The sequence below is a fragment of the Sorghum bicolor genome, chromosome 1 (assembly GCF_000003195.3).
Source record: "Sorghum bicolor cultivar BTx623 chromosome 1, Sorghum_bicolor_NCBIv3, whole genome shotgun sequence".
Lineage (NCBI taxonomy): Eukaryota > Viridiplantae > Streptophyta > Magnoliopsida > Poales > Poaceae > Sorghum > Sorghum bicolor.
In genome coordinates this window covers 78370054-78387324 of record NC_012870.2, presented here as the reverse complement: position 1 = coordinate 78387324, position 17271 = coordinate 78370054, and the positions used below count along the sequence as shown (strand labels likewise).

The 17271-nt window shown below is 45.9% G+C and overlaps 3 protein-coding genes across 3 annotated transcripts; all 3 read right to left on the bottom strand.

The window, feature by feature from the left end:
• On the bottom strand, positions 341-3708 carry LOC110430724 (catalase isozyme 2). Its single transcript, XM_021448587.1, has 6 exons — positions 3438-3708; positions 3249-3345; positions 1192-2336; positions 1004-1071; positions 815-908; positions 341-724 (listed from the first exon to the last, which is right to left on the bottom strand). The coding sequence occupies exons 1-6, from the start codon at positions 3450-3452 to the stop codon at positions 665-667; spliced, it is 1479 nt and encodes a 492-aa protein (XP_021304262.1). The 5' UTR covers positions 3453-3708; the 3' UTR covers positions 341-664.
• On the bottom strand, positions 4732-8674 carry LOC8085680 (60S ribosomal protein L5-1). The gene is made up of 9 exons (XM_002465877.2): positions 8526-8674; positions 6876-6948; positions 6696-6787; positions 6464-6590; positions 6293-6372; positions 6091-6207; positions 5631-5765; positions 5294-5463; positions 4732-5146 (listed from the first exon to the last, which is right to left on the bottom strand). Exons 1-9 carry the CDS (start codon positions 8529-8531, stop codon positions 5038-5040), a joined length of 909 nt encoding a protein of 302 aa, XP_002465922.1. The 5' UTR covers positions 8532-8674; the 3' UTR covers positions 4732-5037.
• LOC8061431 (ubiquitin domain-containing protein DSK2a) lies at positions 9513-14140 on the bottom strand. The gene is made up of 8 exons (XM_002465876.2): positions 13714-14140; positions 11392-12123; positions 11101-11318; positions 10891-11004; positions 10767-10825; positions 10595-10623; positions 10126-10209; positions 9513-9993 (listed from the first exon to the last, which is right to left on the bottom strand). Exons 1-8 carry the CDS (start codon positions 13943-13945, stop codon positions 9845-9847), a joined length of 1617 nt encoding a protein of 538 aa, XP_002465921.1. The 5' UTR covers positions 13946-14140; the 3' UTR covers positions 9513-9844.

Here is a 17271-nt window from a genome sequence, read left to right as displayed (position 1 = left end):
ATCCTGCATCATCAAACTTTCAGAGATTGCTATGATGCTATGCTACTTTGGCTCCGGTGATCAGCGTAAATAAGACGGCCGGCCGCGCAGTCATCATGTACACAATCTGGAGCATCGGTAAGGAACAGAGTAAGTTAATTTTGGATCACAAACACTCATCGCCGGGCCCCAGCACAGCTTCTGGCGGTGAGGACTTAGACCATGCGAAGGCTGGCTTGCTACCAACTGTCTGTAGAATGATTTCCTTTTTCTGCATGCTCTTTAAGGAGTTATTTCAGCTTGCTATGCTCCCGCCAGCGATTGTATGTCACGATCCTATGCTACGGATATAACAAAGAAGAATCCTAACAAAGACATGTCATAATTTATTGTATGATGTGTCCTGAATTCAACAAGCAGGTGCACTTACAATAATCCAGTGTAGTATCAGGTGGAGACACGTCTGCAAGTACAGATTATTACATGATGATGATTGATTGGTACAGAAATGAGACAGAACCATATGTTATGTCCTCTTATACAAAGAAGAGACTCAGTATGCATGCAAGAATGACTGGAGCATCAGGTTGGGTGTTGCCGATCAATAAGAGGGATTCTTTTTCAGGCTGTCTTCCTTTCTTCCATGAGCGAAGCAGAGTTCAGTCCCCTGCGCTGTTTTCTGATCTTACATGCTCGGCTTGGCGCTGAGGCGGCTCGCAAGCTTCTGGCCCAGAGATCTGTCGGCCTGCATCCATTGATCAGGCAACCAGCGATTCAGAAAACTCATTCAGTTCAGCAAGCAACTCATTGTCTGAATAAGCTGCAGTTACATTACCTGAGACCAGTTGGAGAGCCAGATGCTCCTGATCTCATGGGTGAGTCGGGGGTCAGAGAGTGCATCGACCCATCTCTTGATGAATCGCTCTTGCCTGCAGATATGATGAGCACAGTCCGGTTCAGCTCAGTAAGCAAACATGCAGTTCAGTGATCAGTAAGAGAGCATTTGATGAATGGAATGCCATACCTGGCTGGGTCCATTGCGCGGTACCTCTCCCCAGGCTGCTTGAAGTTGTTCTCCTTGGCAATCACAGTCTGCACCAACAAACCAACAGGTGATCGATCATTCAGACTCAGTCAGTGATGGATCGAGTAGACATTACTACATTCTACATTAGAGTAAAAATGAAATGATGATCACTGAGGATTGGGTACCTTGTCTCGGCGGCCGGTGATGTGGACGGCCGGGATTGGGTACCTCGGCGCGTTCTTGGCAGGGTCGTACCTGGAGGGGAAGTAGTCCACCTCCTCGTCGCGGTGCATGAAGTTCATGAAGCCGTCGTAATGGTTGTTGTGGTGTGCGCACTTGGGCGCGTTGGCCGGGAGTAGCAGGTAGTTTGGTCCCAGGCGGTGGCGCTGCGTGTCGGAGTAGGAGAAGATCCTGGTCTGCAGCAGCTTGTCGTCGGAGTAGTAGATCCCAGGGACGATGAGTCCCGGGCAGAATGCCAGCTGCTCGTTCTCGGCGAAGAAGTTGTCGATGTTGCGGTTGAGCACCATCCGCCCCACGGGCTGCAGCGGGAACACGTCCTCGGGCCACGTCTTGGTCACGTCCAGCGGGTCGAAGTCGAAGCGGTCCTCGTGCTCAGGGTCCATGGTCTGGATGTAGAGCGTCCACTCCGGGAAGTTCCCCGCCGCGATGGCGTCGGTGAGGTCCTTGGTGGCGTGGCTGTGGTTGGCGCCGCCGACGGCGACGGCCTCGTCGTCCAGCAGCGACCTGACGCCGCAGGTGGGGCGCCAGTGGAACTTGACGTAGGTGGCCTTGCCGGCGCGGTTGATGAGCGTGTAGGTGTGCACCCCGGAGCCGTCCATGTGGCGGTAGTCGGCGGGGATGCCGACGTCGTCGAAGAGGAAGGTGAACATGTGGAGGCTCTCCGGGTGGTGGGAGAAGAAGTCGAGGATGCGCCAGTTCTCCTGGATGTGCGTCTTGGGGTTTGGTTTGAGCGAGTGCACCATGTCCGGGAACTTCATGCCGTCGCGGATGAAGAAGACGGGGAAGTTGTTGCCCACCAGGTCCCAGTTGCCCTCCCGGGTGTAGAACTTGACGGCGAACCCGCGCGGGTCGCGCAGCGTCTCGGGGCTCCCGCGCTCGTGGATCACCGTGGAGAAGCGCACGATCACGGGGGTCTGCACGCCGGGGGCGCGCAGGAAGTCGGCGCACGACAGGTGGGTGATGTCGTGGGTCACCTCGAAGAAGCCCTTGGCGCTGGCGCCACGGGCGTGCACCACGCGCTCCGGGATCCGCTCACGGTCGAAGTTGGCAAGCTTCTCCACCAGGTGGTAGTCCTCAAGCAGGATGGGACCTGATCCATGACGAACAAATATAATGATTAATTAACTAATTAATCCTACAGCGCTTCTTCAACTGTGTTCTTGTTCAGCTCAGCTCAGTTGCCATTACCGTCAAATTACACGTACGAGACCACGAGAGGTCAGGACTCAGGAGTGCGCTACTTCCGACTGCTTGATGATTTGATTCTAAACATCACAAGTACTAGTGGTAAAGTAAACCAGGACTAAGCTGACATAGTACTCCTGATTTCCTGAACTCTAGAATTGGAGGTACAGTCAGCGACGAAGCCAACAGTGGGGCTAGAGGGGCTGCTGCCCCCTCTACCGCTGCTGGCCCAGTGGAATTCTTAGTGCTCTTTTTCTAATTTTAGACATAAATTTATAAGGTAGGGTGGACTGAGAACTTTATTTTTTAGATATATTTTGTGAATTTCATCATTAATCTATATTTACGAGGGGTAATAATAGAGCTAAGTTGAGATTTTTTTTACTGTCTGTCCTTATCAATTATCATAGGAGTAACCAGATAATACTTGGAGTTCAATTAATGAAGTACTCCTAGTACTGTAGTATTAGTTAAAGGTGTTACTTCGAAATTCTTCTAGTGGTACCGTGCGTACGTGCTCTGCTCTCTGCAGCAGCTTCGTCATGTTGCTGATCATTCCTCGTAGCTGACTCCTACTAAACTCACAACGAAACTTCCCGTACGTAGCTAGCTACCTACACAGTTTATTCGATCGAAGGCGTTTAGTAGTATCACCGCCATGTAAGTACGTAACCAACCGCAACGTATTACTGTACTAGCTACCTGAATTCCACTACTAGCGCAGCACTCATCAGGTACCCCTGCTAGAGCGACGTACGGCGGCATCGCTAGGTAGCTCTAGCCGGCGGTACGAACAGACAGCAGCAGCAGCAGTTACCTCGTGCGCCGACGGTGAGGGAGTTGTCGTTGTTCCATACGGGCGCGCCGGAGTTGGTGGTCCAGTACGGGGCGTTGAAGGTGCTCGACGGCCGGTGCTGCACGCAACGCAACACATCAAGTCATGAACGAAGAACATAAGCAGCTAGCCGGTGCGGTGCGGCTCTGGACTGTGGGGAGCACGGCGTACCTTGTACGGATCCATGGCGGCGGCGGCGGCGATGTCGAGCTGGGCGGACGGCGGGCCGGGGCGGCGTGCAGCGCGTGCGCCGTGCGGGCTACGTACGCGAGGTCAGCCACACACCGCCGGTTATATTATATATCGCGGGAACTGCAGCGCAGCAGCGAGTGGCTCTTGGGGGTTTTTGTCGCGCTCCCGATCCTTCCAGCTTCCAGTCCAGGGGTTTGTGCTCCTGTGGGGCTACGGCTCGCGACGTTCTAGTGCTACGTGTGCCGACGCGCCTCCGGATGGGTTGGGTGGCCGTGGGTGGGGTTTTTATGGGCCGCGCCTCGTCCACACGCTCCCCGGCGCGCGCCGTCCTCCAGAAAAAACACAGCTCGTTTTGTTGCCGGAGGTGCTGGGCGTCAGGCAGATAAGACGATGGAGGAAACGGCAGGAGCTGGACGTGCCTGGCGTGACGGCGTGTGAACGCGACGGGCGCAGGGTATTTTCGATAAAGCAAAGCCTCCTGCAGATGCCGTTCACACGAGCGCAGCGCATGGCCACGGGCGCGACGGCGAGGGAAGATCTGTGTGGGTGCACATGCGCACGGGACGTAATAAATAGTAATCCTACTGTAGAGTCTATGTGGCCGATCTGCCTACCCAAAAGCCGGAAAAGCACCCTCGGATTTTTCACGGCCATGGCCAATGTGCGGTAAAACATGACACGGCTACTTCGCGACCAGCGGCGCACACTTTGGAGGCGTTACCGCGATTTTTTTTTTCTCGTTCCGGGACGGTTCCGTGTCACGAATGAATAATGCACCAAAAAGAGAGGGGAAAATGAAGAAAAGACGAGCGTCGTGACGCACGCAAGCATCCTCAGCTGAGGCCGTTCAGTCCTGCCCATGCTCAACAAGCCAATCTCCTCGAACAATCTGCTTGCGATGGGCCGTCACGTGAAAAGGAGGGCTGCATCCATCACCCCCATCCATTATAGGGTTGCGACTTGCGCTCAAGACGATGGTTACCAGTAAGCAATGCCCAGATTTTTGCATTGCACCATATAAAATCTTCCGAACTCAGCCCCATCCAAACACATCTCGCAACCAAAATGATTGTTTAGACCGTGCCCTGGTGGGATCAACCTTACCTAGACCCCCGAATAAACATAACTTTACAAACTCGCCTAGTACATATGTCTCGCTGCATCGGGGCTCATCACCTCTTAGGACAACAGGCAACAAAGAAAAACTTATGGCTAAACTGCTGATAACAATCGAACATACTCTGAACCTGAACAGCTACAAGAGGCATTCGAATAAAATACAGAACACCACATTAATCCACCATAAAACGAAAAGCCAAACAACAGGACAGAAAGCCACAGACTGAATTATCCTGACACTATAAACCAAGGGAAGCCATTAAGGACTGACAAAATCAAGGGACAAAAAGAGCAAGGTCAACAGACACCACATCTTTAGTTAAGATAATCCATCAACTCCATGTCTCCAGCTCAAAACTCAAACAAAAATGCTTGTTGCAGGACTACAGGGAACAATAAACACCATTGCGCAAGTTCTGATCTCCAAATAAGATAGCACTACTGTGACGCGACTAGCACTTCACTCGTCATCCTCGTCATCATCAGCATCGCCAGAGGAATTGAGGGCGTTGAGCCTTTCCACGAGGCTAGCCTTCCTCTGCTCATAGGTCAACTTCTTGGGGTTGTACCTAAAATAAACAGAAGATGTGCACAGGTCAGTGACTCAGTAGCAAGCAAACTATGTAATTAGGTTGGGCAGAAACATTCAGATGTAGACTATATAGAATATAGAAAGTTAGAAACATCAGTCAGCTAGTAGTCTAGTAGGGCCATACCTCTTGTGCTCCTTTGGTGGCGTCTTTGTTGACTTGGCCATGCTAGGATCAGCACGGATGGCAGCATGGACCTTCTTGTACAGAGCTTCCATGTCATCAGCCTCAATTCCCTTCTTGATGTACTCACTGAAGTGAGCCTGGTACTTCTCGGGCTCCTCATCAGCCAGATTCTGGAATAGTTCACGAGAATAATAGTACCAATGAGATTTAGTCAGCGCCCCCAAATAGAGCACCTGATGTGGGATAGTTACATATTTATGAAAATTAACTTACAAATTGATATCCAAATCATTACATGGGAAAAAGTATAATCTGTCAAGCAACATGCACAACTTACCTTCATATACTCAGCAACATGGAGACCATAGATGTACTTGCGGTGGATATCAGCATCCAGCTGCTTATCATCCTTCTTAAAGCCAGCAAACCTCTTATCGCTGTGAGGAATATCCAGACCACCATCCAAAGCTCCCTGCAGCAACAAGCATTTTGTGTTAAAATGCTCTCCATAAAAACATATCCTTTATAAACATACAACAAAACTATAGTTTGCTGAAAATTAGATAAATGGGAGTGTCCATTCTTTCAGTGTGGACTCAGAAACATGTGGGGGTTCATAATGGAATATTGATGTTATTAAATTCAAGAAGAAAATGGAACTAGTGATAAACATTTATCAAGACTTAAGCAATACTGATCTCATATCGAAAAACTTCTTTTGATGAGCCACCTACAACCAAATCACAAGGAAAACATCTCACAAGTATACAATCATTCATGATACATAAGGAATATACCTTCAGGGCACCAAAGACACGGTTTCCAGTGGTAGTCCTAATTAGGCCGACATCCAAGAGTGCACGGAAAGGCCTCCTCCCTTCAGCTGGCTCGACAGAGAAGTCCTCACCAGTGGCCTGAGAACAGAAGATCATCTCTCACCCAATGCAATATCATCAAAACAGCAAACAGAATAAATATAAACATTTGTTTGAATTTTACCTCAACATTGCCCTCATACTCCTGATCCAAATCACGGATCTTGAGCACGCGACGAGCCAAAAGAAGACCAGTACAGTAGGCTACAAGATGGGGGCAAGGAGTCAGCAATACAACATAAATGTGCTTAGTAACAAAACAGATATTACACATTCTTTGCAGACAAAAATATACCTGCAGCATAGTTGGTCAGACCAACTTCTAGACCGTATCGTGGCAGCTCATGGGAATAGGCAGCAGCAAGAACCATATCACCCGCAATACTTGCAGATACGATTTGTGCAGTGATGTCTTTGTTGGTCTAAAGATATTTATTAAGAGATACAATGCCTCCAATGCTCAATGTGGAAAATAATAAGCAGAGAGAAGATGATCAAAGCACAGAAATAACAGATTCAAAGGATACAAATCGCACAACGAATCGGTATTTGGGCGTATTGTACTTGTTCTTGTCTTGGTTAATCAACCTTATCCTTGCCCTGTAGTCTGTCTTACCAGCTGCAAACGAGCACAATAGAAATGTAGACTATCAAACACAGCAAATAGCAAAAATAACAAAACAATTCAGAGAGCAAACAGAGCATACCACGCCTTCTCTTGAACTTCACTTGGAAACGCTTGAAGTACGCATTGGTCTTCTGGGTCTTGACGAACCCTCCCTGGAGACATAACCAGAAAGCACATGAATACACAGGTGCAATTGAATATGAGAAAAGACTATCACTCATCCATACAAGGGACTTCTCTAAGTTGCCATCAAACATATGCAGTGACTTATAGTAGATCAAACACGCAAACTAAGCAGCAAACATGTCCTTACCAATAGTCACACAGCTGAGTTTACAACATAGATGGCAAAAGCATCCTACTGACATGTGTCTATGAACCAGTGCCCCCTTACTGAAGATAGATCTAATGGCACTGCAATATGTCTATTAACAAACATCAACCAAAGTCATCACAGGCATATCAGCTATACTCTAAGTGCAGACCTACTAAACCTAACAATCTAAGCAATTCAAATCCTAATCAAACCAGGAAATGAGACTCATAAACACTCATGGACAGTTAAAAAACAGTGTAACATGCATTCAACATTAGCTCCCCACCACATGAACATGAAACCACAAATAGATAGCAGATGCACTAATCACCAAATCAAATGAGCTAGCCAGAAGCAGCGCGTCCTTTGGCTGTAAGGGTCAGATGCCCTCCCTTCGCACGAACAATATTTTAGCGAACATGCATTTTAATCTCATAAAGCCCACAGGCAGCTTAGTGCATTTGATAAGAAAATATAAAGCATAGCAAATCTAGTACCATCAATCTCAGTTCAATACAAACAATATTAGGCCACCAGTTGCCACAAGGCTCGCCTTGTCACAATGTTCACTCAACTCAATACAAACAATAACATTTGAGCAAAATTATTTGCTAGCATACAATGCCTAGGACACATTGCCTTCCTCTCCAGGTGGATCAATGGTGGAATAAGGGTGGCTCTAGATTAGAAAATGGTAAGACAGGCTGTCTTTACTAGAGGAAGCAGTGGATACTCATCCTAAGGCTAACAGGTCCAAATGTCGAGAAGACAGTGGTGACACATATAAAGATTTGCCTAAAACTTAGAAGCCCAAATTTTGTCGCCCTGTCATGGAGTTTTTTTGAGCCACAAAGAACATGCCATATTCTCTCCTTCTGCAATATGCTTTCTTTAGAGCGGAGATTGGCTTGGTGCAATAATATTGCACTATCACCTTACTGAATCCATTCTATGAATAAGATGATTGATGCATTCCCAAGGCACCATGAATTTTCACTTGTTTAGTGCCATCAACATTACAGAATAACTGAATAAGAGTACAAGGGAATGTGTTGGCATTCAGTCTGTTTACGCTTGTTATGTGACAAAGCCTACATCTGGGGTACTGGGACTCGCCAGAAGCACAGGCACAGGCGCCGCACCATACATGACTTCCACGGTTCCACCGCCGCCGCTTCTCCGCCTCGTCTTCCCTCCCATCTCCGCCCCCACCTCCACCGTGCCCATCCCCCAGGAGCCCCTAGCTCATGCTCGACGAGGACGCCCTACCCCGAAAAAGGCTTGCCTAGATTCCCCCACTCTCCCCTAGTGATTAGTGAACAAATCCACCCAAACCATACGCTCGATGCAAAGGCACAGACGCAGCAATCCACTGGAGAAGCACGAAAGGAGAGGAGGGTTTGGGGTTCTTACCGCCATCTCGGTCGCCTGCTGTGGCTGCGGCCTGCGGACGCGCACGCAGCGGCAGCGGCGGCGGCGGCGGCGGCTTCTCCTGGGGCCGCGAGAGGGTGAGGGCGAAAGGAGGAGAGAAGGGTTTTATATGGGCAGCTCCTCGGGCGCTTTTACTGGGCCGAGTGGACGGATGGATCGCGTGACATGATCGCAGTTGACGGCCAGGATCAGTTCGAGGGTGTAGCGGGGATCATATTCACAGCCATCCAAGCTGTGAATTCTCAAAAGCACCCCAGCAGAAGAAAATCCTTTGGTCACATTCAAAGGAAAACTGTATTTGGAACGATGATTCCTAGCTTTAATCTCGAATTGTCAATGAATGACACAACTATCCTTAAACAATAAAGTTCGCTGTTTGGTTTGTCACTAAAATAAACTTCAGTGTCGCATTCACGTGATCCCACTTCGCGTGATCATATCTAAATGTGTAGACAAAAAATATAAAACCAAAACATCTCATAATTTGAAAAAAAAATGTACTTTTATTACTTTTATTTTGTATCTATTTAAGTGCATAGTCACTGTCTAAAAAATGTATAGTAAAAGTTATGTATCTAAAAACACAAAATGTCTTATAAATTTGAGTGGAAGAAGTAATTAACAAACATGGCACACTATGATTTTGATGAACCATGACTTTGGTCATCTCCAGTAGGCAAGATATGGGGAAAATATGTACAGCGAACCTATCTCTTGGTGCAAACATGCAACGTCAATCAAAAATCATATTTCCGTGGCTCCAAAAAAAAATTGAAGCGATGCACATTCGAAAAGCATAGATGTATTTTTGTCACAATAGTTAGAATTCAAACTCATTTTATATAAAAAAATCATATGAAAATGACAAAATTCATTGAATTTTATTATTTTCATATCTTCTAAAATTGAGGAAATCCCAACTATTGCAACAAAATACATCTATGGGGTATGGATGCATGTCATATTTTCTTAAGCAATCGAAATACAATTTTTTATGAGTTCTCATGGTTTGCTCTACATATTCCCTCTCCCTGCCCCACCCCCACCCTCTTGTACAGAAAGACATTGTCCATGTACATTGCAAGAGATCAATGTGTATGTACAGCAACCCAATGTACCAACAACAACAATTTTAACCATGACACCAGACCACATGTATATGAAAGGTTCTACCGGTACACTCTTTATTCATCCTTAAACACAGAATCTAGATGCCGCCTCTGAATCTCAGGTGTAAAACCAATGAACCAAACATAATCTCACAACGCCAACTACAAAACAGTTATGATCATCATCATATTCTATTGGCCCATATTTCCAAGAAGTCGCTCCACTGCAGCATGAACATTTCCAGCGGTAGCGGCCAAGGCTCGGATGTTCTCCTGTGTGTCAAAGAAACCCATTTCTTGGAGCTGAGCTAATTGTGTTGCATACAGTTCTTCTGGCGGCACTGCAAATTTTGACATTACTTTGTTGATGAGAAGACTTCAAAAAATCATCCAAAGAGAAAAGCTTCAAGGGATCATACTTAGTTGAACTGCATGATTAATCTCTGCATTAACAGAACAGACTATGTACTAACCATTAGGAGCATTTGGAACACCTAGGCCACCACCAGCACCAAGCCCGCTGAACATGTTCATCAAGGTGTTGAGGTTGACATTGCCTAGGATTCAAGTTTTCCAAAAGTTATTAAATAAGCAAGATCATATGTAAATCCAATTAAAAAGGCAGTCGACTGTCTAAACAAGTTTAATTAAATCAAGTTCTGGCAAAGACTTGGGACCCTAACAGAGTTGAATTAGCTCAAAAGGTCAGGAAAACCACACATGTTTCTTCCTAGGATTGTCACTTGGTCAAAGAATATTATTATTCTCGTGTGGAAATTTTCACTCAAGTTAAATATTTAAATGACCTTTGGAAGAAATGCTCAAACTGATCTTGTGGTTTATCCATACAGAATGTAAAGAAACAAACATCAATAAGTCATAGTGCAAATAAATTCTGGGTAAGTCCATTTCGAAACTGCAGATAGTAAATTCAGGAGATACCTGCACCAGAGCCTGATTGTGTCCGCTCCCTGGATCAAACAACAAAAGGAATTCAAAAGGCAGTTGGTGCACAAAGTTGGAGATTGCGATACAAGAACAAATGAAAAAAAAAAACCTTTCCCTAGGCTAAATAACCATAAAAAAAGGTGAAATCAAAAGTTGAAATGCTCACTGTCCAGCTTGTTGTTGGCCAAGTTGTGACATCAAAGACTGCTGGAATGAAATTAATTGCTGCAAAAGAAATAACATTTAGTATATTCTTATGCACATGTAGCTAGAGCAGTATGATTGATCACCTGCAATGTTTCAGGAGACGTCAACTGGCGAAGAAATTCTGGATTCTGAATCATTTCTCTCATTTGAGTATTGGATTCCATCATGTTACGTACATTTGGATTCATATTAAGCAGCTGCATCAACAGAGTATCAGAACTTTATGTATAAGCAGGACAAGAAATATGCACTTTATCAAATATTTCACAACAGAAGTACTTCAAGCATCATACCTGATTCATGGACTGAGGATTAGACATAATGTTTTGCATCATCTGCATCATAGTTGGGTTTTGCAAAACTTGAGTCAAGAAGGTAGCATCAGAGCCACCACCACTGGCACCAAGCATACTTCCCAAATCTGCTGAACCCAACCCTCCTAGGCCACTTGCTGTGGTACTCCTAGTGTTGCTAGCAGGAGGGGACCTTGCTGCTCCTTGGGTAGAGCCAGCTGTTGATTTTAAGACTTAGAACAAAGATACACACAACTACCAACATGGGAAAAAATGAATATCCAAACTTACCATTTGGGCCCCAAGGATTTGGAAGTGGATTAGTATTTGGAGCTGGAGAGCCTGAAGTGGGGTCTGAAGCTGTAGTTGTTCCATTTGCAGCTGAGTCTCTTGCTTGGTTAGACCCCTGGTTTCCTAGAAGAGCAGCAAATGGATTCGAGTTTCGATCACCCTCGCTACCCATTGTTGTTGCATTCAGAAAAGGCTCTTGGACAGTTTCATACATGCGACGGAGCATGTTGAATCCTTCTGGAGAAGATTCAATGTTGCTCATGGCTCTGTCTGTGTTCCGCATCATCTCCCTCATGAGTTCAGGATTCCGAACTGCTTCAAAAGTCTGGCGCATGATGCTTGGATCATTGAGGACATGAGCAAGATCTGGATTGCGATCAATAAGCTCACGCATTTGAGGATTGTTCATTATTATACTGCGTATGAGTTCAGGACTGTTCATCAAATTCTGCATAAGTGGCATATTCATTATTTCCCTCATCAAGTTCGGATTTTCCGCTAGCTGTTGTTGCATCTGGTCTAACTCAGGGAGGCCAGATCCAAACAAACCTGACCCCCCACTGTTAGCAGCAGCCCCTGTAGCACCCAGACTTTGTAACAAGCCACCCAATCCTGCTGCCGGGGAACTGGCAGGAGCAGCAGTGGTAGGTTCTTGGTTGGCTGCAGGTGCAGTAGATGCTGGTGGTGGCGCAGCACCACGTACCATGTGGATTGTATGGTCTGTCTCCACACCTTCATAAAGAGACAATACAAGATTACAAGAGAGAACGGAAACAGAATAAGGGAGCACACTGATAGGTGAAGCTCCTAAATCAGGCAACAGCTTGCCAAATCAAAATGTAAAAAGTGCTACGATTCAGACACGAAAGTGTTTCCATCACCAAAATAAACAAAATTCAGAATGTCCTTTATTTCTAATTGGTGATAACTGGTAGCATAGAGTTCCTTTGTAAGTGAGATCAAAATCGAATAGGCGTAAATAAAAAACACAAAAAAGGTCTCCTCCATAAAATCCCCATGGGCTCTCACTATTGATATTTGATGTTCTACCAAAGAACTCAGTTATGCATCATAAACAAATTTAAGTTTCACGTTTGGCTAGTACTATTTGACAAGTGGCAACAGTCTACCTCAGCTTTGACAAATGAGAATTCTACATAACATTCAAACTGCTGGTTTATTGAACTTATACAGCTGCATGGATTGTTGGTGAATCAGAAATGCAACATGAAACCCCTAAATTATCTATTGTGTTAGCAAAAAACAAAACAACAATTTCTAAACCTGCTGTATGAAAAATAGACAAGTTCTCTCTATATATCGTAAGTTTTAAATGTTGCCATAAAGAGCACAATGTATAAAGGTAACATCAAGATAAACCATTTAAATATGATCAGGTAAATGCCGGTGCAGATAAAAATAGGTTGTGTGCAAAAATTTTCGATGGCCATGGATCAAATCTGTAAAGCACTGAGACTCTGTGATATCTTTTAGACATATCTTTCCATTTCATCTAGAACCATTTTGTGACGGATATTGAACACGTGGACAATGCCCCCTAAATAGAAAGGATGGTTCATGTTGACATCTAAAAGACGACAAAAGTAGCTGCTAATGCTTACGGCTGACACGTGGATCAATAAAAACGGTTAACAAGATGCGTCCGTTACCAACGAACTTAAACTATGGGTAAGAACTCAGAATGGAAATGATGATCCTTCCAAGTCACAGAACACTAAGATACAATCGTGATATCAGCATATATACAGTATGAAATGCAAAAGTTCCACCCACCTGCTGATAAACTCTACTACCTTGCTGCGTGGTTAGGGTAGTAGAGTTTATCATCAGGTGAGTGGAACTTTTGCATTTCAAAGCTTGCATGGCTTCAGCATATTCAGAACTACATTCACGTCAAGGCATCAAAGCAGCATGTATTTCTCTCCTGCTGCATCTTTGCTATCGTAGACTATCAACGAACCTGCAAGTCTCCTTGCGCTAAGCCTACATGCTGCACCTACCACGGAGCATTCCGAATGTACGGAATCATCCATGACCATCATCGCCAAGAAACAAACCTCCATGTCCTGACGGCAGGAAATATATTAACAGACATTGCATCTAACACACCAGCAAGGGAGAACCGAGAGTGCAACATCGCAGCTCGCACGCATGAGTAACCAAATCGACCACAGTCCACAACGTAACAGGGGAAACCACGCACCACCAAGGGGGTAGGAGCACTCTCACGAGAGGATAGGGGGAAACCACGTACCCCCAAGGGTATAGCACTCTCAGGAGAGGAAAGGGGAAAGCACGCACCGTAGCTGGCTAGGGTTTGGTCGTCCTTCAAGATCCGACCCTTGTAGATCAGCCGCTGCTGCGGCGCCGGCACGTCGCAGCTCTCGGCGACGATCGCCTTGAACGCCCCGACGGTGGTGCCCAGGTCGGCCCGCACGGCGAACTTGGAGCCGTTGGTGCACCGGATGTGCAGCGTGGCCTGCGCGGCCGCGGGCTCGCCGCCGGCGTCGGCGTCCCCGTCCCCTCCGCCCATGCCCTGGCCCTAAGGTCGATCCGCCGGGGGCGGCTGCCTCACGGCTCCGATTCGGCTCTCGGCGCGTGCGTGGAGCGCGAGCGACGCGGCGGAGGAGAGGTGGAGGACTCGTAGCCTCGGCCCCTCTTCGGCTCGCTATTTGGAGTGCGTGCGCTGGGGGTGTTGGTCTCGTGCCTGGCGTGTGCGAGGAGGAAGAAGGCGACACACCACACACACGGGACGGGAGGAATAATGACTTTGGTGGGGAGACGCGATTGAACGGCGGACATGACTGTGCGACAGGGATGGATGGCCGTGATTCCTTGCGTGCTGTGGGGTCAGAACGGCCTGGGGGCGGGTGGGGCCGTCATGTCAGGACTCAGGACTGTGAGCCTGTAACCGGTAGATAGATTGAAGAGGTAAAAGTTTTTGGGCGTCACATGTTTTATAGATGCTGGAAGAAGTATTTGATATCAGTAGAAAAACTAATTAAATAACTCGTTTAAATTTATTAAGCCTAATTAATCTGTCATTAGCACATGTGTTGTAGCACTTAAGCTAATCATAGATTAATTAGGCTTAAAAGAATCGTCTCGCGATTTTCAATCAAATTGTGTACTTGGTTTTTTTTCTATATTTAATGTTCTATGTATGTGTCTAAATATTCGATGTGATGGATGGAAACTTTTTGGACAGAGAACCAGGGCCTTGTTTAGTTTAACCAAAAAAACAAAAAAAATTCAAGATTCTTCGTCACATTGAATCTTACTGTACATATATGGAGCATTAAATATAAATAAAAATAAAAACTAATTGCAGCGAGATGAATCTTTTAAGCTTAATTAAATAATAATTATTAAATATAAATAAAAATACTACAATATTAAAATCCAAAAACTTTTTGGATCTAGACAAAGCCCAAACCTGAAGGTTCGTGTTAAGCGCTGTAGTACTTGTGACTTGTACGTATATACGGAACACAGGTAACACTCCAAATCCAAGTCCGATAAGGAAGAGGTGTATTCCTTTTATTTATTCTTGTCTATTTAAGAGGCGACCGAGAGAGGTCTCTTGTTTATCCACGATCGAGTCTCGACTATATATATACCGGTGAGGACTCCGGATACACCAACACCACTCGAGGTCGAGGAGCAAATAATGTCGTCATCAAGCAGTAATAAGGAGGCGTCGAGCCATGTACTGCCCATGGTGCCGTTCCTCGTCGCCACCGATCCCAATGCGATTACTGAAGATGGACACGCCATTTTGCTAGACTCCAATGGCGAGCGCCTCACCCACGACTTCGAGGCGCTAAGGGGTAGCACGAGACTTGCAGCCACCTGTCAAGGGTGGATATTATCTCTAGGTTCAGAACAAGAAGATAATCGCCGATCCTTTCTCTACGATCCTTACACCTGTGATAAGATCGAGCTGCCACGTTTCGACGACACTCTTCAACTCCCAAGAGATTTCAGCGCCGCATTGTCGTCGGACAAACCAACGACGACAAACAACACAATAGTGGTCGTGCTTCATCCTGACCAGACGACACTGTGGTACTGCCGTGTCGTCATCGCCGGCAGCGGCGGCGAGCAGAATAACAACGACGATGCCGCCGACGCCGCCGAGTGGATCAAGTACGAGTACGACGTGGGGACGCAGCAGAAATATTGCGACGACGCTGAAGGTCTGGTGTGGAGGAAGATCATCATATGGCACCTCACGGCATGCCAGGGCAGATTCTACTTCCCCGCGACGATGCTAGAGCACGGCATCCTCGAGTTCGACCCGCACCCGGCGATCCGCGTCGTGGCGATGGGCGGCCTGCCAGAGGTCGTGCCGCCAAACCCCTGGGGGTGGTGCGCTCACATCTGCCATTTCGAGATGGACGGCGAGCACTACCAGTTGCTTGCGTATTTCTACATGGAGCCGGCGGTCACTACTGGCATCGCTCTGTACAGGATGGACGTCGGAAGGCGGCGGTGGTGCGAGGTTGTAGATGGGATCGGTGGTGGCGGCGACCGAGCGCTGCTGTGGTGTGGGTATGGTGGAGGATGCTGCACGGCCTCTAGGTTTGGGTTGGAGCCTGACTGTGTCTACATGATTCACCCCTTCGACAATTTGATGCATGTATTCAACTTAGCTGCGAGGACTGAGAGAGTGTGCTTCCATCCTTCTGAAGATCTTGCAAAGTTGCCGTCTGGCGCGTTCTGGCTGCTTCCTACCAATACCGATTAAAAAGCGTGTAAAAGGTCGACCAGAGCAAAGTTTGTCTTCTGATTGATAGAGAGAGATGCGTTTCAGCAGCTACCTAGTGTGTCTTCTCACCATAGTACTTAAGTTCCTTTACATATCGGTGTGTGACGGTGTATGTATCTCGGTACGTTTATTATCAGTCAATAATATGCATGTACAAATAAATGTGCCGGTCTAAAACTAGTGAGTGATTTCATCAGTGTTTAATCTTATTTTGTATAAAATTCATGTAACATAAGCGTGATGGCGTGATAGCAATTAAGACATCCAAAGGTATAAATATGACTATTATTCGGAAAAAAAGGTTAAAAATAAAAAAGGGTTTTTGTTCGCATAAAAGCAAAAAAATTTCCACGTGGCAAGATGCATTCATATATACATTCATATTCAGATGGAAGAAAATCGGTGTGTAATACCATGACTGTTTATTTTCTTCATGAGATCAGATTAATTACTTCACAGGACAGAGGCTATATTTTAGTTCTAGAGTTTAGCACCGAATCATTTTTTAAACTTGTAGCTAGGGAGGGTTTGCTAACTAGTTTGTTACCTCAAGTTGGCATGGCATGGAGTTCAGTACGTACCGTAGACAAGAAAGATCATGTGATGATTCATTTGTTTTGCAAGTATGAATGCTTCTTGCCACATGGAAAAAAAACATGTGATGATTTATCAATGCATTCTGTTACCATTCAGAATATATAATTTACAAATAAGAGTTTATCAATGCATTTTTTTTTTGCATCCCATTCTCACATACACAAAGTTTGACACTATTTTGTTATGCTGAAGCATCTCTTTTACCATTCAGAGTTTACAAAATCGACATAATAATTACGGGAACCTAGATGTCTTGAATTCATATACAGTAATCAACCCCTCAAATTGACAGATAGTCAATCATCACACTGTTGAGTCAGAGAAAATTAGCTATTTGATATTGGTAAGATGGCAACGAGTATAAACCCACTGGGTTTTGTTAGCCCAAACCCATACTCATAAACATAAAATTTGCATGCTAAAAACCCATAACCCATGACGAGTTTAATTTTGTGCCCAGACCTATGCCCATCGGGTCACAGGTACCCATC

Bases quoted from the DNA above. Each gene is read 5' to 3' on its own strand.
- LOC110430724 (XM_021448587.1), bottom strand. The intron at 909-1,003 runs GTATGGCATTCC...TCATATCTGCAG, and splicing joins CGCGCAATGGACCCAGCCAG to GCAAGAGCGATTCATCAAGA. The intron at 725-814 runs GTAATGTAACTG...CAATGGATGCAG, and splicing joins GGCTCTCCAACTGGTCTCAG to GCCGACAGATCTCTGGGCCA.
- LOC8085680 (XM_002465877.2), bottom strand. The intron at 6,788-6,875 runs GTATGCTCTGTT...GCTCGTTTGCAG, and splicing joins GAAGTTCAAGAGAAGGCGTG to CTGGTAAGACAGACTACAGG. The intron at 5,766-6,090 runs GTATATTCCTTA...TTGTTGCTGCAG, and splicing joins GTGTCTTTGGTGCCCTGAAG to GGAGCTTTGGATGGTGGTCT.
- LOC8061431 (XM_002465876.2), bottom strand. From the start codon at position 13,945: ATGGGCGGAGGGGACGGGGACGCCGACGCCGGCGGCGAGCCCGCGGCC. The intron at 12,124-13,713 runs GTGCGTGCTTTC...CTCTTTATGAAG, and splicing joins CCAAACCCTAGCCAGCTACG to GTGTGGAGACAGACCATACA. The intron at 9,994-10,125 runs GTTAGTACATAG...CAAAATTTGCAG, and splicing joins TGTTCCAAATGCTCCTAATG to TGCCGCCAGAAGAACTGTAT.